This window comes from Chenopodium quinoa, unplaced genomic scaffold (genome assembly GCF_001683475.1).
Source record: "Chenopodium quinoa cultivar QQ74 unplaced genomic scaffold, ASM168347v1, whole genome shotgun sequence".
Taxonomy (NCBI): Eukaryota; Viridiplantae; Streptophyta; class Magnoliopsida; order Caryophyllales; family Amaranthaceae; genus Chenopodium; species Chenopodium quinoa.
This window is the reverse complement of record NW_018745684.1, coordinates 5,688,376-5,708,045: the sequence shown is the minus strand read 5'-3', so window position 1 is coordinate 5,708,045 and position 19,670 is coordinate 5,688,376. Positions and strand designations below refer to the sequence as shown.

Genomic DNA, 19,670 nt, shown 5'->3' with positions numbered 1-19,670 from the left:
TACCCCCTTCGTGTTTTAATAAGTGCTACACTTTGATCGGCACATAGTTTTAGGCAATTTAATTGACATAAATAAAATAAGAGGTAAGTGGGGTAGTTGAAGTATTAAAAAATTACAAAATAAAATGATAGTGGGTTAATAATTTATTGAAAAGTAATGAATGTGAAATGAGAGAAATAACAGTAAAAAAAATAGTAATTGATTTGGATGGAACCATGAGATAAGAGACATATAATATTAAAATATACTATTTTTTGCCCAAAAAAAAGAAAATGTAATATTTATTTAAACACGGTCACATTTAACAAGTGTATTAAAACACGGAGGAAGTATCGGGTTAAAGATATCAAAATTACGTAATGTTGAGAAAGGAAAAGCACAGAAAAGGATATAGAGTACAATTTAGCTCAGGCAAGTTCACTTCAGTTCAGAGTAGACACAACACAACACAACCTTGACGAATGCTAATTGCAAGTATGTCGATTTCCATCTGTTCTACGCCAATTCCCAATCTTCTTCGCAACTCCATTGTAAGAATTTTTAATTCTACCCCTTTTTTTTCAATTCTTTATTTTTTTAATGTACTATTAAGGCAACCTTATCTTTATTGTCAGTTTTTATTAATCATTATTATGCACCAATTTGTTTAAGTGGGTGTTCTTATTTTCACCATCATAATAATGAATGAACTTGTATTGAACTTAATTGAATAAATTCTAAAGGGTTACTGATTTTTTTGCATTTTATGAACTTATCGCTACTTGCAAATTTCAAGTGTTGAATGAAGTTCACAACTTTTGTTGGAATGATTTTGTAATTTTGTATAAAATTATGTTATTTGACAATCCAAATTGCATTATAATTACTTTGGTGTGAACAAATGACACATTATCACCTAATCAATCTAATACTTCTAGGATTTCAATTCCAACAACTGAAATTTGGATAGTTGATTTTGGAACTACTATGTGTGAGAAGCAATTGGTTATTTGGTCAATTAATAGACCCAAATAAGCTTCTGTGCTTTCATGCTGTGTGGGAAATACTGGGTGACTCGATACCGGGTTTTATTCGTACCAGAGCATCAAACCTAACAGATAGTATGCTTGAATGATATGGAGTGCATACGTGTATAGTGTATTATGTTAAATTATCTAACACCCAAACAATGTGGAAATGTGTACAAGTAATGTCTGCACAACAATTATATTGTATGAAAGTTGTAATGTGTTTTAAAGTATGTACGATTTAGTTAATGGTATTTTCTCTTGTGACTTGTTTTATAGTTCAATGTTGCTTTCGGCTATACTATCCCAGGAAGGCGATATGTTACATTTTGTTCTATCCGACAAGAATCTACTGAAAGGTGGGTTTTACTTCTCGTTTTGCTTATTATTTCTTTGGTGGTGAATATGCTTCTCTCACTGTGAGAGGGCTGTATGCCGTGTTTGTTTGACAAATCCTTGTCTTAGACAATCAGACCAGGCTATTTTTACACCGCAAACATTAAAAGTTATGCAAAATACCCAAAAGAATACCCTCACTAAATATGTTTAAATTTTTTAACTAGCAGAATGTTTTATATTCATAGTAGGCTGGTTAAGCTGTTTGCGGAGCATAAGCCAAGTTAAGGGTGGTGGACGCTGAACAACTAAATAATGCTATAAATTTGCCACCTTCCTATGTTATAGAATCTGAAAGTTGTCCATCATGCGTTTCTGTTGTAGACTGTCATATGTTCACCAACTAAGAGGAAGAGATCACAGAGATGTTTTGAAGCCTATCGCTGCAGTTGGTTCAGGTGGTATTCTAATTGGATCAAACTACCATATTTTTTAGTGTAATTCAATGCTAATTATTATACTTATGCTGTGCTCACAAAGATATTGCAATGTGCTTTAGGCTTGGAGACATCAATGACAGATTCAAAGGGCGGTATCCTTACATTTAAAGGTGTTGAGATAACTGTTGAATCAGAAGATGCAGAAAAGATCAAAGTGAGCCACGTATATTAGATTATGTGTTAGTTCTATGTTGAAGCTTTTTTATAATGATGAATTGTAATTAATGCTTGTGTGCCTTACTCTTCTTATGAATCTTATTTTATAAAGAGTAGTATTGATCTAATATGGCACATACTTTGGAACTTTTGTTTGTTTTGTCTATCTGCAAGTCACTATCATTTCAACTGTTGTCTAAAGCATGTGCTTGCTTCTCAACATTTATATGATTACAGAGATCTGAATTCTGAAGTTCCTTTGTATTTATAGTTGAGGGTGGACTTGACTGGAGAAGATACTCAGAAAGCCTTTGATATGGTATTGTTAAACTTAACTCGCTCAGCCCCGCCAATTCCTGGGTTTCGCCGCCAGAAAGGAGGTAAAGATAGTAATCGATACATTTTTGTAAAGTTTAGTGTTTTTTTGCATCTAACTGTTTTGATTGGCCTTATTGCAAGCTCAAGGGTTGATGGTATGTCCATTTCTGTGAATTAAGTCATGCACTAAATTTATTTTGTGGATTCATCACCTACAAGTGTTTACATATTCAAAGTGTTGATAAATTCAGTCATAGTTGGTTGGGTCTTATGTACAGATAAATGTGAAGGATGTGATAAGTTTTTGGTTGTAAGGAGAAATAAGTATTCACTCAAGCAACCCCATGTATCTCATTCAATAATAAGGAAAAATCTATGCCTATTAGTTCTTTAGCCGAAAATGAGTAGTGATTTGATTAATTTGTGTATATCAAGGATGAGGCTGATGTTTCTAAGCCACCATAGGATGTGAGATTTGTTATACTCATAAGATCTTTGAAAGTGTGCTGGTATATCGCCATCAAGAAGCTGGACTTTTTATGGTTTTTCTAAATTGATAGCTTTTTTCAGAACTGTAACCTCCTAGACGATATTAAAGAGGTACATCTTCCTTAATTTAGGAAGAGTACAACTGCATATGCTCTAGTAGAATTCTGGTGACAATGAATTGCAAATTTGCAAGCATAAAAGTACTAGTATGACTGCAACCGTTGCATTCTAAAGGATGTTTCACTTATTTGATGCTTAACCATTCTTGTTTTAAAACTGTGCATTATATTTTACCATGATTCTTAGATTTGTAATCTTCACTAGTAAAGTTATCTTTTTTTTTATTATCAATTACCTTTTGTGATTAAATTTGTCAGGTTAGTCAGCAGTTTTAATAACTTGTCAACTGAGGAATTCTGACATTGTTTCCTTTTGCTTCTGCATCTGGAAAATCCAGGAAAAACAGCAAAGGTAAAAAATTGATTGTAGTTTCTTGCCAAACATGATACTCCGTATACCATATAGGCATCCTAGTTTGATTTGGGATATTCTATATGGTATCATTGTGTGTGAGTGCTTAACCATTCTCTAGACACAATTTTCTAAAGATTTTAAGGTTATGATACATCAGAAAATATGATTCCCTTTTACAATTCTGTTAAAATCCTTCAATGGTAAATCTATTTGTTACTGATCTCCAAACTGGTCCAGGTTCCCAAGAACTTACTTCTGGATATAATTGGTAGAAACCGTGTTACAAATTTTGTTATTCGGGAAATTGTCACCTCAGCTGTGGCAGGTTATGTGGAGGAGGCAAGTAGCTGAAACTGATTTTTGCAACTTACAGTATTTGAAGTTTTTTTATTTGATAGCTTATACTTACATATGCACTTTTATTTCACACAGGAGAAGCTTACTCTGAAGGATGACAAGATCAACACAACTCAGACTGAAGATGAGCTTAAACAATCTTTCGTGCCTGGAAATGCATTTGGCTTTAATGTTGAACTGGAGCTTATAAATGAAGAAACTGAGAGTGAGACTGCTAGTGCTGAAACTGAGAGTGGGACTGCTAGTGCTGAGACTGAAGCATAGCAGATTTCGTACTCAGAAGCAGTAGTATTTTAGCATTTCCTACAGTTGGGCTTCAACATCTAAACATGGGCGTGTTTCAACTAAATTTGTGCTCAAAGGCTGCCTTTGGTCCAGATTTATAGCCAGAAGGTTCTATGATGTAAAAAATGTTTTGTTAGTAATTTGACCAATTTCTATGATTTAGCAGCTATAACAAGATGAGAACAATTTTCTGCAGTCTTCGTGTCTGCTGGTGGTGCTAAAATTATCTGCAGTTTAAAGTGTAAGGATACCATCTTTGTGTATTTGAAAACGGAAGAACAATATTCTTTTTTTATTTTTATTTTTTTTGACACAGGATAACGATATTTCTTTGCAGCAAGTCTCTGAGAACTTTTTTTTTTTTGACATTAGCTTATCCATACATTAATCAACAAGAGTTTACAAAGTACAACAAAGTGAGCTCTACTAGCTAGACATTTTGTTTGTTGGAGCTGCCTTACACACCGCATTCTCATTCCCACTAGGACTGAAACTTGGCCAATGAAGGCTAAGGACAGCCCTTGTAAACCTGTGAAACTTGAAAGACGAAGAAAGAGACAGGACGGTAAATTCACAAATTGATTGAAAAAGCCTATTGAGCAAATTGAAATGCTCACAAACCGAGCCACCAAAAGTGACTCAAAGAAAGAAGTTAATCTATTATGTAGGTTTTTCTTACAGTTAAAAAAAAGAAGTTAGATCTGGAAACTGTGCACACATTTTCTGAAAAATTGTCAAATCATGAAGACTAATATTGTTGTTTTAGATATGTATCAGCAGGTCATATAATGATGTATGGACATTGTACACTCTGGACTAGACGTATTTACAAAGGTATTTCCACCTAGAATTTGCCAAAAAATAAATCAGTAAATCCTGAACACTCTGGAAGATATGTATCTGCAACTTCTGAACTTTGCAGCAGGTTGAAATAAACCACCTTTGCCTAGTTGGTTTTTCTGTTATTGTTTCTCCAGCTTCTGCCACAAGTAGAGTGCCCTTCTGATGGTAGGATCTGCTGAAAAGCCTTCAGCATAAGCACTGATTGCATTCAACAGCGTTGTAAATTTTTCGCCATCATCCTGTAATTATACAATATATATTAGGACATTCAACACCATGGATTAACCAGCTATATTGTTTTCCTACATGTACACAGGTGAGCCTTTTTACATATTAATTGCTAGTAGCAACTGGAACCGTCTCATCGAGAACCATGATGGGTTGAGTAAAGAATTCTATTAAAAGACCAAAAGAGTGGAGATAGTCCGATAAATTAACACCAAGCTGCATTTTAGACTTAAATTACTCCCTTCGTCTGTCAATAACTTCAAGACTTCAATACTTTGCTCATTCACAAGAATCACATCCTCCAAAACACACATTTGAGTATTACTCTGGATTAGACTTATTTACAAAGGTAATTTCCTCCTGCATAATATAACACTTTCGAGTGATCATTTAAGGCATGGTAACCACCATTTCACTTGACTGAGCTTACTTTGCCAAAGACAGTTATAGTTAGCAAAACAGAAACTTCAATGATAATATTTATACAAACCTCTGGCTTATGAAATATCAGATCAGATGTAGCAAATGGAACAAGGTAATGAGGAAGATCAGAACGCAATATTGCCTGCAAGACAATCATATGTCAATAGAAGAAAGCCACCACAATATTCTCTCACTAATTCTCTCAACTAAATAAAAGAAAGAATTGTCATCAGTTAAGTAAAAAAGTTTATCCCCACACAAAGCGATTCAATACAAATAAGCTTTGTTGAATAAATTACCAATTCTTTGCTCATGAGAGCTATATCAGTGCTTGATATCAGTGCCTGCACGGTCAAAACAGGAATTAAGTGAATACTTAAACATGCAATAAAACAAAACAAAGAAACATGTATCAATAATAAGGAAAAAAAGCCCTTCATGAGATCAGGACACAAGCACCTCCAATATCAGAAAGAGACATCCTTATTTACACCAGGACTCCAGTGCGGCAGTGCCCTAAGGCAAAAGGCTCACTAAGTCACTAATCTATAGAGCACACTCCAGCACACAATTAAATGTACTTATAGATAATAATTATTAGATAAGTACCAGTTGAACATACCAGAACCCAAATCTTGTTCCTGCTACTGATTTCCACAACAGAAACCAAAAGGAATTTTAAAATATAACTTAAGAAAATTGTTGTCCGATCTCCTTTTATTCTTTTCAAGTTCCAACCTTTGCAATTTTTCAGGACACTTAACACTAGAAAGTTTCTCCTTGTGTCCCAAGTACCAAGGAAACAAAAGCATAATCAAGCCTCTTCTGTGCAAACAAAAAAAAAGTTTATCCACCCTAAAAAATCAAATAACTAATATAGGAACAGCACCAACAAAGACGGCATTAGAGTCTAATAACTATATAGGGCGGCTACTTAGAATCAAATAAGCAGCTGAGAAAGTTTATCAACCTAAAATATCCTCATCACATGAAGAAAAGATGAAAAATATGCAAAATTATGTGTATTTCACACCATTGGCAGAAGTTTTGCAGGTTTATATCCTGACATCTTTTTAAATCCTATACTTGGTTAGAAAAATCCCCAATAAGTTCATCTCACCCTTTTTCTTAGCCCAACCCATCATTTTATATACTCTCTCTCCTTTGCCTTAATTATTGTGCAAATAGTAAATGTTAAAAACATAATGAAATGGAGGTGGTATTAGTGATTGATACTCTAAGCAACAATTAACTTGCCAGCAGCCGTTTTGATTTTCTATATCTAGAGTTAATGTTTCCAATAGTCTATTATTCTACCCCACCTAAAATTATCTCAATACCTTTTTTCATAATCCCACATGCTCCCTCTCTTAAGAAATCATTAAACCAGTAGCCGCATGATGAAGTTTACTCATATCCAAGCTTAAAATAAGAATTGTCTTCTGTATCTTTTCCAGGAAGAGCAATCAACAAATACAATGATCACATGTGGGTTGCCATAGACAATTCAATTATTTTCTGCAAATAATATGCTTTAGCCTAGTCTATGAACACACAGTCAAACATATATCAGTAACTTGTCCTTAGAATTTTCAGTCAAACAAACTCATACCTCTTTTATATGGCCTTCTTGCACTTTATCAATATTAGACAATAATTCTTCCAAAGATCCAAATTCTGTTATCAACTGAACAGCATTTACTTCCCCAATTCCTGTTACCCCTGTGTCAGGAGTTACTCAAAATTTCAGAATCACGTTATATCAACCACCAAAACAAACTGAGATTAGTCTTTCAAAAAGATTTGGTGAGAGTCTAGAACATTCCAAACCAACCTGGTATGTTATCACTTTTGTCACCAACAAGTGCCACAACATCAACAAACTGAGAAGGACTTAGAGTTCCATATCTTTTGGCAAAATTCTCCAGGCCATAAGAGACCATTCTACACAAACCAGAGAACACCAAATTATGTGAATAACAGCATAAAAAACTGAAAGGGCCAAAGATAAGACAATTGAATAGGTATAATTTACAAAATATATTTAAAATAGAAATGTCAACAGGCCCCCCTGGTTTGGTCAAAAATCTCCATGTATGTAAATAAACAGAAATGTAACTTTATTTTAATGGAGATGCCTAGAACTTATATAGTAGTATTTTATGAACCTTGGGAATCCAAAATGGAATATCCAAATAAGAGATCATCAAAATGGAATTTTTGCATAACACCAGATACGAAATGAAAATTTCCTTTTTACCTTCATTATGAACAGGTATCAGCAGCCAAAATTAAAGGCAAAGCCTTTTTTTTCAGACTAAGAAATTAGCAGGGAATTTCTCATTCCTTTTCTACCAAGACATTCACATGACAATGTAGATTAGTAATTGCCACAATAGCATTTAACCTTTTTTTAAGAAGATCATGTAATAAACTAAACTAAGGAGGAGCACTATGGGTAGTCTAGTATCTTTAGGTTAAGTCTTTAGTTTTATTATAAATAGGGAGAGAGGTAAAAGGAAAAGACAGGCAAAATTAAATCCTTAGAGAATTGTGGCCTCAAGAACGATTTAGAGAGTGGTGACCTAAAGTCACTAATAGAGATTGGCATCCTAAAGTTGCTAGCTTGTACAAATCCCTGTTTTTCAATATTTTCAATAGAAGATTCAATCTTTCCCTCTGTATTTCTGTGTTAATGGTGTGTGTGATAGTCCAGCAAGCCTGAGTCTATTACAGTTCACAATATCTTTCAACCCCTCCAAAGGTAACATAAACTATTTGCAAGTGCTCTGGTCACTCAACACAGAAAAATCTTGAAGCAGGGACAATGTTCACCAAAACACAACAATCAAGCCAATGAAGGTATTCACAATAATAAATCTTGGCCAATTTTTATGACATGAGAGTTATTAGCCATTAGAATACAATTTCAATCAAGAATCACATGACATGCATGATCAGCTCTTAAAGCAGGGATATTAGAGGAAATAAATCAAGTGTTTTGGAAGTCAAGACAGAAGTAATATTAACTCATCTCCACGTGAAGCAATTCGTAAAAGACGCAGGGAAGGTGACAAAAGCTGGAAGAAATCTTTATCTGGTGAGACAACTCGGACCTATCACAAAAGTAGTTAGTACCATAAATCAGAAATGGAGTAAATTTCAATCTAGAATAAAATATATGCTAACAAAAACAAACAAAATAAAGTTAGACATGCAAATGAGTGAAGAGGCTGTCATGTTGCAATATGTATAGGCAGTCACTAGATCAGCTTTGACTCTTTCAGATAGATATTTTTCCTCATATTATACACAGCAATACATGAGAGGTATATAAGTTCTCTGTTGAGAATAATCATATAACTTAGCCATGCAGTACAGGCGTGCAGCTTGTGTTAAGATGAGGTAGGATGATAGTATCATCTTATTTTTCTTACCCCCTGGTTCTTTTTCTTTGGTTCTTATTTATAGCTTAGTGCAACCTGGTGAACACAGAAATGTGCTGGTTTAGAAAAGACGAAAGTGAATATTGGGATCCCCATGGTGTTATTTGGTTCCTTTTGCAACCCAATGAATAGTGGTATGTGGAAGCAAATCAGGCAGCAAACTTTTGAGGGAAAAATTCTACATTTAAATAATTTGAATCACTTTTTGTGATTCTGATATAATTGGAGCCAAATGTTGCATTCTGAGCGACTTGTTAACTTTTTTATTGTAGTTAAAACCATAAAATTACACTGAGGGCTTCATTTATATTGCTGCAAAGCCTCCAATGCTCCACAGGAGACCATTACTTGAATTTCAGTAGATATAACTCTTCACTACACAAATCAATTACCCAACATAATACACAGCAGGATTAAATCAAGACTAGAAGCAAAAAAAACCTCATCCATAACCAATTTAGACAGATTAGTGACAGATAGACAGACTGTTTTGAATATAAAACTTCAATCAATTATTATTAACATTTTAAGTAAACAGTATTAGCCATGTACTTCAACTAGATAAAATTCAGATTTCCAATCTATTTCTCAGGAATTGACCTTGTAACCAGACTCAACACTCCTTAAAGCAAGAGTTCCTATAACATCATCAGCTTCAACACCTGGTACCTGGTTTCAAAAGGGCAACATAAGTCAATAGGGAGAGAGTACTCATCTAAAATTTACAGCTGCAGCACTAATTTGGTTACCTCAATTACTTTAATTGACATAGCCTTGATGGACGCTTTCAGATACTGAAGTCCTTGAACCACGGTATCAGGTGTAGGACCACGGTTGCTCTTATACTGTGGATACATGGTGTGGCGAAAATTTGTGCCTTCACCAAAAAAATGCTAAAACTATCAGTCCACACAGTTACCAAAATGGCAGATAACCCTTAATAACAAAAATGTAAACAAATTTTTTTACATCCTATACAGAAAAACACAGAATTACTTCACTGAAAATTACTATTTAATAGGTAAGATAGATAAGTCTTCTTCATGGGCCCATATATTGGTACAGCACAAACAGCATAATAATCTGCATTTGCTCATTTTAAACAATTCTGCAGTCAACAAATTAGAACTTCCCACTGATCAATGACATCCACAAATGTATCTCGTTTTTTAATTGGAAGAATACTCGATCCTTCAGATTCTTCTTGATCAATTTCTCCTTGACAATCTTCATATTTTTCTTAAAACTAATACTACAGGAACCCTCAATCATTCAACATCACATAGTGCAAAATCAAAATACTCTCAAAGTAGAGCAGAGTAGGGCCTTAACTAACCCAAACAGATCAAAAAACAATGGCACAGGTCAAGCATCACAAAATTAGGGATTCTCAACCAACATTCATTTGCACAGAGGAAACAGACCTAGCTTGAGTCAACATCGACCGAACCTCCTCCCCCAATCCTCTTAAATAAAGCAACCACCAAGCATATTCATAAAGGGTGCCAATTGGATATTACAACACACCCTCGAATACATTAATCAAAACGTATCACTGCAGATGTAATCGCTCAGTTTTCACTGCTCTATTTCAAAAATCAGATGCAAATATGGTTACAATATTTTGGGACACTTTCCCAAACACTAATTTACTATAGAATGGACCAGTCTTTTATACTTGGGGATAGATCAAAAGGACTGTGAGATGTAGTGGTGCCTATACAATTGCTAAAATATCACTCAATACTTTCTTTCTGGTTCAAAACTTAGGAGTAAAGAATAATATTTTCAGAAATGAAATGAAAGAAAAAGGATTTGAAAAATAATGACAGAAATGTTTGGTAGATTCAAAGTCATCTACAATCCAAATTTCAACAAGTTGTTGCAGAATTTCAATTAAGATAATTACAAATTAGTTTTTCCCTCTGGGCACAATTGCACAGTTGCACCCCTTCCACTGCTTCTCCATCAGGGAGACCAGAGACATGAAGATTTTAAAATATATATATATATTGAAAGCATACCTTTGAATGTTAAGCTTTGTTTTGAGGAATTAGTAGTTTCACCAAATGAATTTCCTGAAATTAGAAAGCTCTATCAAAAAAATGAAAATAATTCTTTCAATTATATGATTAGGATATTCTGTTTCAAAAAGATATAGGTTAATAAAATAATGTATTGATTCAATTATTATATAATTTCAAGTCACCTAAGTCTGGCAGTCACACATATTACAGATTTTTACAGCACACTATAAGCCATGAATAAATTATATACAGCAGATGTCGATTATTGAAGCGATCGTATCAATGAGATAAACAATAACAGAAGACACATATCTAAATGATTTCCAAATCAGAGTTTAAAATTATATACACCAAATTTAAAGTTCATAAATGATAAATCGGTTAGACGACTTTGCCAGCTTGACCTATCAGATCAACTTCCCACCATGTCTCTCTCTATTTGGCTTCCAGCTCACAGCCAAATTCAAATCAATATTTACCCACCATGGCTTGAAGATAAACTCAACAGTCAACACACCCATAGTCCCCACCCATTGTATTGTACAACCATAATGAATAAAGAAGTCGAGAGTAGCACTTGAGGGTATTACTTCATTTTCTTTTGGTTAACATACATTAACATGAATATCATCTAACTCCAAGAAACACAAAAGCTCAAAGAAAAGACAGCTCTCTGCTCAAGTACATCTAACAAGTGCATAACAACTTCCATACGGAGAGTAAATTCAAGAGCATCCTCCCTTCTTAGTCGAAAATTGGAAACATCAGCATAAGAGCACAGAGTGGTTCAGCTGGCATAGAGACATGTAAAAAAGCTTGACCAATTTAGTGCAACTTCATAGCAAGGTTATGATTCTATTGTATAATGTACATGACTTTCATTCATGTACACATCCCATTAATAACAGCAGAAATTTCCCAAAATATTCTAGATAGCCAACCATTTACAGTCATCAAAAAGCTAAATTAAGTTCTCTTAACTTACTTCCATAGCACCATGAGATAACATAAATAACCACTACCAATCTGAATTACACATACCCCCTCAACAACACATAGAAGCATGCTACAATCAGCTGGCTGTCAAGAAGTAGATGGTGCTCAATCAAGAAATCAAGATTAATGTAAATCTCGATTTTCATTCAAGAAACACAAATACATGATATCATGACACAAGCTTAACCCCAGATATGCTAACAGCCTACAACTGAAGACATGAAAATGCCAGACTGGAAACCTCACCAATATGGTCAAACACCACCTGCACAAATTAAGTTCAACATATTAGAGGATGGCGACAGAACATACAAACCACATATAAGTAATTGAACAATCGATCGTAAATTACACTTCAAGAGACAATTTGCTTGTATAAAGTGCAGAAGCTTTTAATATATTTAACGTTATACATACATACTCCTCGTCCAAAATTAATGTCTCAGTCTCATTAGCTCTCCCCAAATCAAGCCATCTGTTGTAACCCCAGCAAAAAGGAAGAGAAAAGGATTTCCATAAACCAAGGAGCTAGGTGTCACCCAATTTGCTGCACTCATGATCTTGCAAATGTGGTTACAGAATTCCTGATTTCTTAATGAAATATAAACAATTTAAATTTCAACTTCAAAATAAAATTTCTGAACTGTACTCACTATGTAGGAGCTTCTTAATTATTATTTTTTTCCAACAAAAATCGCTTTATTTAGAAAAGCAGGAGATATCTGCTGTGATACGAGAGTTACGCAAAAGAATAAATAGTCCTCTAGGTAAAAGAGAAAAATTGCAATTCATCGGGAATATGAGAGGGCATATCAAAAATTGTCATCATTATTCAGTTAGATGTAGCTTGAAAAACAAGAGAGAATCAAAGCCAATAAACAGTGGGTTAAGCCGTTAAGGTAAGAGAAAGTAGGAAGAAATTTATTGAGTGTTCCTTTTAATTTCAGTATGTATTTACGTACTGCGAGAGAATCAAGCCTTTCAAAACCTTGAATACTTTTACTATTTCTGAATATGCTTGTTATTCAGATTCATCCTTTCTTCACTTAAATAACTTTGTCACAACTCCAATTCATTACATAAAACTATTGATGAAATCCTATTTCCTCTCCTACCACAACACCCACAAGATGACCCACGCAAGCAGATAATTGCAAATTTCCTTCCTTTATCTTTACTGAAATCAACAATTCAAACTTACAGATTGCCTATGATCATAGCTGCACAAATCCCATCCAACCCAAAAAACTCAAGAAAACTTGTTCTATTAAGACCAAACCTAATGTTGATGGAGGTATTCTCCCAACTTCCAAGAAACATAAGTCATAAGACAAGCATCCAGATGCATGGCTTTGTTTGGCTGTAATTAGTATTGACTTTTGAGTCTGTTAGAAACAACCAAACAAAAGCCATCTCCATCAATAGAGACCTTGAATTCCACATGTAGCTTGAGATAAGAAAAGAATTTGCATAAGAAAACACAATTTCTTATATCACACATTCTTTTCCCTCCCAAGCTTTGTTTTTTTTCAGATCAAATAACCCCTTAAGGATTTTTCCTTATTTCCCTTCCTCTACTGCCTTCTTATTTAGATATTGTAAACCCAGACAAAAAACACAATTCCTCCTTCCAAAAGAAGTTTCTCTGGCGTCCCCTTTCCTCTATTTGCCATGAAATGTTTCTTCCACATTAGCCACGTTTTGAGCACATTTTGAAACTTGAACTTTTCGGAAGCAACAATCTGAGTCCAAATAATGTTTCCGTGCAACAGAGGCAAGAAGCATGCACACACAATTTAGTGAGCTTAATATCCCCAAACAAGATATAAACCCCCTCCCACACATCAATCCTCCCAAAGATTGATTTCAAACAGAGTATAACGATCAGCACTTCGTCTAGAATTTTCCACTAAAGTCACTCCCGAATAAACAAAAGTAACAGTCCAACTACTACAGCCTGCCAATAGATAACTTATCCACAATATAGTCATCCCTATTAACTCCATTCAGAGTAGATACATCCAAATCAAGCCAGTACTACAAAAATCACAGCCCTTAGTTGACTCAAAGACTTGCAACAAAGTTAACACATTTCTATACTTTTCAACCTCAGCACCATTAGATACCAGCATAGTATATTTTAATGCTATTCTCACTTTCTTAGAATGGTCATCGCTACACAAAACTGCTTTAGAAAGTGTTTAATTTGTGCTGAGTAACAACAAAATTCATCTAAAAACATGTATCATTTTTCCTAGTTCTCAAAATCTCATAATCAATCAATCTACCTTAATTCCATACCCTTTTATATGTCTCACCTTTAGTACATAATTCAAGCTAGAAGCAATAAACATAAAGAGTCTCACCTTTAGTACATAACTCAAGCTAGAAGCAATAAACATAAAGAGCATCATCTTTGGTATTGTATAGTTACTAAAATCGATTCACGTGGTCATGTTAAACAACACAACAAGTAATCATGTCACATGCTTTTATGTTAACAATATGTAATGAACTGACTTAGGGGAGGGTATTAGGGGTAGTGTAGTATGTTAGTAGTTATCAAATGTAGTAGGGCAATTTGAGAAGTCTAGTATTATTAGGTTAGTAGTTTGCAACCTTAGTATAAATAGACAGAGGGAAGAAAGAAGAAGGTAGGCAGAAATTTGTTAGGGAAACCTAGAGAGAGTCATGGCCTAAAGCCATTTTGGAGAGTTGCGAGCAAAACTCACTATTGAAGATTGATAGCCTTAAGCTATTAACCTATCTTTTGTAACCCTTTCACCATTATCAATCAAAATCCAAGCTTTAATCTTTATTTACTTGCACTATTAAATCAGAATTATAAACTCAGAAAATCAGTTCATCACACAATATTCCCAAATGTAACTGAATTAGCTTCAATTTGGTCATTGACTTCGGTGAATTAAGGTGACATCAGTATGAAGATAGACATAAAGTGGATGAGCACAGAGATGATGATACCTCACCCCCCCCCTCCTCCCCAAGCAAAATAAGAAAACTGCAGAAGGAAAGAGATGCAGTCAGTACGTGCATTAAGTATTGCAAATCTTTTATCTCAGTGTATAAATTGAGATGTTTGGCTATAATTTGCACTAGTCAACTCCAAGTGTGGAATAATGTATTGTCTTCATCTCAACATACAGAATGAGGTAAAATTTGATGTGAAATGTTAATGCTTTAAGGTTTAGAAATTTAGATCTAGCTCCTTATTATTAAAGACATCTTCCTTTCTTGCACTGCCCAAAATTTTCAGTCTCGCAATGCTTTTTTCCCTAAAACCATATACTATGCTCCATAAACCATTAAACCCATGAATTATACGTCCAGATTAGAATTTGAAACTATAATCTGAGTTAGAATGAATATTTAAGTTGTGGAGGCTACTGCACTTACGATGTAGAATATTTATCATGAATGTGACTGTCAAGATCGACAAGCCATAGATATCAAGGAGTTGCATGCTTTTGACATTTAAATTTTGTTCACATAAAGTACTTCTTATCTAACTTCCAACTACTAAGAAAGCATTATTATGTAAAATCAAACAGAATAATAATAAATTAAATGAAAAATAAATTAAAGCCTTACCGCCACATGCGAAGGATTGAATGTAAGCACATCAATTATCTGCAAGACAGACAAATACTAGTCATTAGAAATAAGCAGAAAATAGAAGCATGCACTTCAACCTACATGCTGAGACACTCAAAAACCATATAATAATTACAAAGTAATTAGATAAAGGACACCAATATAATGTTGATAAGAATAAAGAGAGACATGAAGGAGGAATGACAGGAAAGACTTGAGCAAGATAGGGCCAAGACATTAAAAAATAAATTAAAGATGAACCACTATCCAGATAATATGTGAGCAGAAAAAAGGGAGGAGAGTGACAAAACTTACAAGAGATAGAGCGGCAAATATTGTCAGAACCCAGTCTCCATTGCCATCAGCATTCGAAAGATAGCCATGGTGCAATTTTGCTAGAAGAACATGAAAAGATTATTTAAATGTAAAACAGCCAATCCTAGTTGTTCTACAGGTACAAAACATGTCCAAATCAAGGAAAGCTCAACAAACATGTGGGTAGAAAAGTAAATTATCCAAAAATAAATACATATCATGTAGTCATGCAACAATCAAAGTTGTACTTAGGAATGCCTCTTTTGGGTTATTCACATTTTCACAAATTAAAATTGACTGAGATTCATAAACATTTGGATAACATTAGCGAAAAGCATGGCTAATTGATGTTGCTCATACAGCACATACACTTTTCTATGTTAATTGTTAAGGAAACAACATCACTCAAAAAAGAAAAATATCAGCTTGACGAAAGGATATTTGGCCTATGGAATTTAAGCCCCTGTACAGAAAGTTGAGCAATGGGAAAAATGGCCCTAAAAATGCTTTGATGCTTGCAATGTAGCTAAGTTCAACAAAGAACTATAATTAATAGTAATGAATATTATGAGCTAAAAAGATCAGAGGAAAATTACTGGATCACCAATAAATACCGAGTCCTAAAGGCTTTCTTGTTACCATCATTTAATCAAAGGAGTCGGATTACAGCAAGCAAGAGAGAGAAAAAAGAACAGTTGAGAAGAAATTAAACTTAAGACCAAATTTATGAATAATTTAACTCATCACAACCAATCTATAGCATGCATTAGATATAAATAGTAACAGACGCTGTTCAGCACATCAACCAAATCACAATACTAAAGCACAGTTAGCCAACAGTTATTTCTTTCTATATTTTACAAATAACTGAAAGCATATATATACTTAAAAAAAAAAAAAAAAAAAAAAAAAAAAAAAAAAAAAAGCAGTTATTTCACCCACATATACAAAAGTGTATGAGAATTTTTACCTAAAAGCTTGTAGTAGGCTCGGTATATAACAGCGGTCCCATCAATGAGCATCACCCTACCATTTGAAGGAGCCTCACTTAGTGAGGCAACATTGGGATTGACAAATTGCATATATTTGCGTTGCCCAATCCCTTGCTCATTTTGCAAGGAAGTTTCCACATTGCTACCAGAAGAGACAAAGGGTAATCTAGTAATATCTCTTCCAGAATGGTAAAATAACTTGGAAACCCCCTACAAAGAAAGTTGGTTATTGATAAATCAACAAGGGTTAATCAGTTCACCAAATCCTAGGATACAATCTTTATTCTCAAATATCAGAATAAAACTATGGAAAAATAAGCATAAAATCTATGTTACTCCGACACCCTGCCGTACGTCAAGTGTCAGGTGTCAGATCCTCCGACACTTCAACATGACATGAAACCCAAATATATAGTGGCCTTTACAGAAACTTTATAAAATTTGGAGTGTTGAAGGATCCAACACCATGTCGGACATGACACCTAAATCTGAGTCTGTACAACATAGCATAAAAACACACAGAAACTCCACATTGTAAAGGAAAGAGCAGAATTCATAGCCAATGGAAAGAAACCAGGTGAATTACCTTTGCATTGAAAATTGCAGGGAAATTGAATACATGTGATTTGCAAAGATTTCCGCCAATACTGTGCATAAGAAACTTCTTTCCTAAGCAACCAGTTGGCCTTGAGTAGACATGAAGATGTGAAAAACAATAGCAAGCCATAAACTCATGCCAATACTATCTGCCTGTTGAAAGCAGTGCAAATAACAAATTTGTTACTTAACTACTTTTCTGTGAAATTAATAGCAAAAACTAAATTCTAATATTTGTAGCATAATATTATTCCATCAACATAATTACACATTCAGAAAAAGTTCACTATTAACATCAAGTATCAAATACCCCACTACATTCACTATTTTTTTGTTCATTTCAATTAAAACCCTATCAACTAATATTAAGTATAAAACATAGAGTATGAAACAGTTTAAGCGCATAAAACATAATTCTATAAAAAAAAAAAATTATTACAAATTTACAATCAACAAACACTAACTTTCCAAACTTATCTATAATGGATTAATGGGCAACAATAATTACTTGGAATTTTATAAAGGGTATAAAAATTGATTCTCAGTAATACAGAAAAATTGAAAGAAATTGCTGAAAATTTTAAAAATTAAAAGAATGGCGATAGTACATAATAAACTTAGCAGCAAAAATAGAGTATTAAACATTGAAATTAGCAGATAATAACTAACCAAATGTCTGACCTTGCTGCAATTCAGTGGAGTATGAAGCTTGGCCTTTGAACCCTTTAATGGAGTAGTGTAGCAGAGAGCGTTGTTGGGTTGTGAGCAGAGAAGATGAGGCTGCTTGCTTTGAAGGCTTTGGGCGGTAAACCATATGGTTGCAAGTCTAGACTCTAGAGGTTGGTTTGTGGTCAACAAAGGACACCAAAAGGGCAAAAGGTCTATAGTCTATTGTTAATTCTAGGTCTAGGGGTGTTGAAAAAAATCTGACCCGCTTGACCCAACCTGATTACCTAACAACTCGCAAAATACTGGACGGATAATTGGAGGAGTTTTTTCAATTTTTCGGGTCGAGCACCTGACCTGCTAAAATTCAGAATAAATCTTGGCCGTTGATAAAAAAAATGTGTGTCATACCTTCATTTGCCACATCTTTAAGGAAAGACATAAAAAGCAAGTTGTTACAATATTTTATTCAATGACCAAACAATGATAAATTGATGACCGGTTATTTGTATATCTCGATTATTGTTTTTTTTTTCCCAAAAATTTCTCTCTTCGTTTTTATTATTTTCCTACATTATCTCTCCCAATAACCAACCCAAGGGTTATTGGCTGGGTTCTTTCTTATCTTACATTAATATTGCATGCCTGCATATTTTGATCTTTCTCTTAAAAAATGCAATGGTTTTAAATTTGATATTATCAGATACAAATAGCTCATTTCTCTTGAACAAATTGATTAAAAAAACAAGAAAATTGATTAAATTTGAACATAGCTCATATCTCTTGGACAATAATTCTAGTGTGATAGGCTTCTCAAATTATTTTATCCGACCAGCTTTCTAAGATCATTATGCTAATCTTACAAATAAAGAAAAAGAATTCTTCAAGGATCTCTTCCATAATTTACACCAGTTAATCACTTAAACAAGTACTCCCTCCGTCCTTTATTTACAGCCTAGTTTCCTTTTAAGGGTTTCAAAATTAGATGCCTATTTTCTTTTTTAGTTAGTGATTTTTTTACCAAATTATCCTTATTCTCCAAATTTATTCCCCACAATGTCCCCAAATTAATGTGATGTGACACTACTTTATTTACTTTTGCTTTTGACATTTAATGGTTGTACATAATTTTTTTTCTCTCTCCTCCTTATTAAATGAATTTAATTGATTCTTTTATTTTTCATAAGTAAATGTGATTGGACCTTTTTTTTTTTTTTTTTCTTAAAGGATTGCTGACATGTGCAAACATTTATTTTTATTCTATTTTGTTTTATTCAAAGACAACAATAAATGTCTTTTTATTCCCTTGTACTTCCCAATCATGGGTTTTAAGAATACTCCAAGTTCCTTAATTCCCGTGTAAATTTAAAAGTAGGCACGTAAATAAAGGACGGAGGGAGTAAAACATTGTGTAACCAAGTAATATCTTACAAAGTAATTTGTATTTTGCAAAACTACTACTACATATACAACATTGGTTGTTTCTCATCTAGTTATTTGAGCATAATATACTTCGTATGAAGTTAAATTGTTTATAATTGTTATTAAGGACGTTTTCCCAAACTAAGCCCTATTTGCAAAGTATTTTGCAAAATGGATG

The 19,670-nt window shown here is 33.8% G+C and overlaps 2 protein-coding genes across 4 annotated transcripts; one reads left to right on the top strand and one right to left on the bottom strand.

Moving 5' to 3' along the window:
- Window positions 1-363: 363 nt before the first annotated feature.
- On the top strand, window positions 364-4,324 carry LOC110718267. The gene is made up of 8 exons (XM_021897104.1): window positions 364-530; window positions 1,287-1,366; window positions 1,728-1,801; window positions 1,903-1,997; window positions 2,271-2,379; window positions 3,264-3,277; window positions 3,518-3,619; window positions 3,713-4,324. The coding sequence occupies exons 1-8, from the start codon at window positions 462-464 to the stop codon at window positions 3,899-3,901; spliced, it is 732 nt and encodes a 243-aa protein (XP_021752796.1). The 5' UTR covers window positions 364-461; the 3' UTR covers window positions 3,902-4,324.
- Window positions 4,325-4,532: 208 nt separating this feature from the next.
- On the bottom strand, window positions 4,533-19,235 carry LOC110718266 (DNA polymerase I-like). 3 transcript variants are annotated; one of them, XM_021897102.1, is made up of 15 exons: window positions 18,074-19,235; window positions 17,394-17,557; window positions 16,786-17,017; window positions 15,816-15,895; window positions 15,498-15,536; window positions 12,132-12,150; window positions 10,887-10,940; window positions 9,612-9,739; window positions 9,463-9,531; window positions 8,447-8,532; window positions 7,251-7,360; window positions 7,029-7,138; window positions 5,716-5,760; window positions 5,484-5,558; window positions 4,533-5,004 (listed from the first exon to the last, which is right to left on the bottom strand). In XM_021897102.1, the coding sequence occupies exons 2-15, from the start codon at window positions 17,532-17,534 to the stop codon at window positions 4,885-4,887; spliced, it is 1,308 nt and encodes a 435-aa protein (XP_021752794.1). In that variant the 5' UTR covers window positions 17,535-17,557; window positions 18,074-19,235; the 3' UTR covers window positions 4,533-4,884. The 3 variants fall into 3 exon arrangements, with proteins under 3 accessions (XP_021752794.1, XP_021752793.1, XP_021752795.1); XM_021897101.1 differs by having other exon boundaries at window positions 18,086-18,471; XM_021897103.1 differs by lacking the exon at window positions 10,887-10,940 and having other exon boundaries at window positions 18,086-18,470.
- Between the last annotated feature and the right edge of the window lie 435 nt (window positions 19,236-19,670).

Bases quoted from the DNA above. Each gene is read 5' to 3' on its own strand.
- LOC110718267 (XM_021897104.1), top strand. From the start codon at position 462: ATGCTAATTGCAAGTATGTCGATTTCCATCTGTTCTACGCCAATTCCC. The intron at 1,367-1,727 runs GTGGGTTTTACT...TTTCTGTTGTAG, and splicing joins CGACAAGAATCTACTGAAAG to ACTGTCATATGTTCACCAAC. The intron at 3,620-3,712 runs GCAAGTAGCTGA...TATTTCACACAG, and splicing joins TGGCAGGTTATGTGGAGGAG to GAGAAGCTTACTCTGAAGGA.
- LOC110718266 (XM_021897102.1), bottom strand. From the start codon at position 17,534: ATGGCTTGCTATTGTTTTTCACATCTTCATGTCTACTCAAGGCCAACT. The intron at 15,537-15,815 runs GTAAGTTTTGTC...TCTGTCTTGCAG, and splicing joins TATTTGCCGCTCTATCTCTT to ATAATTGATGTGCTTACATT. The intron at 5,761-7,028 runs GTATGAGTTTGT...TTGACCGTGCAG, and splicing joins AAGAAGGCCATATAAAAGAG to GCACTGATATCAAGCACTGA.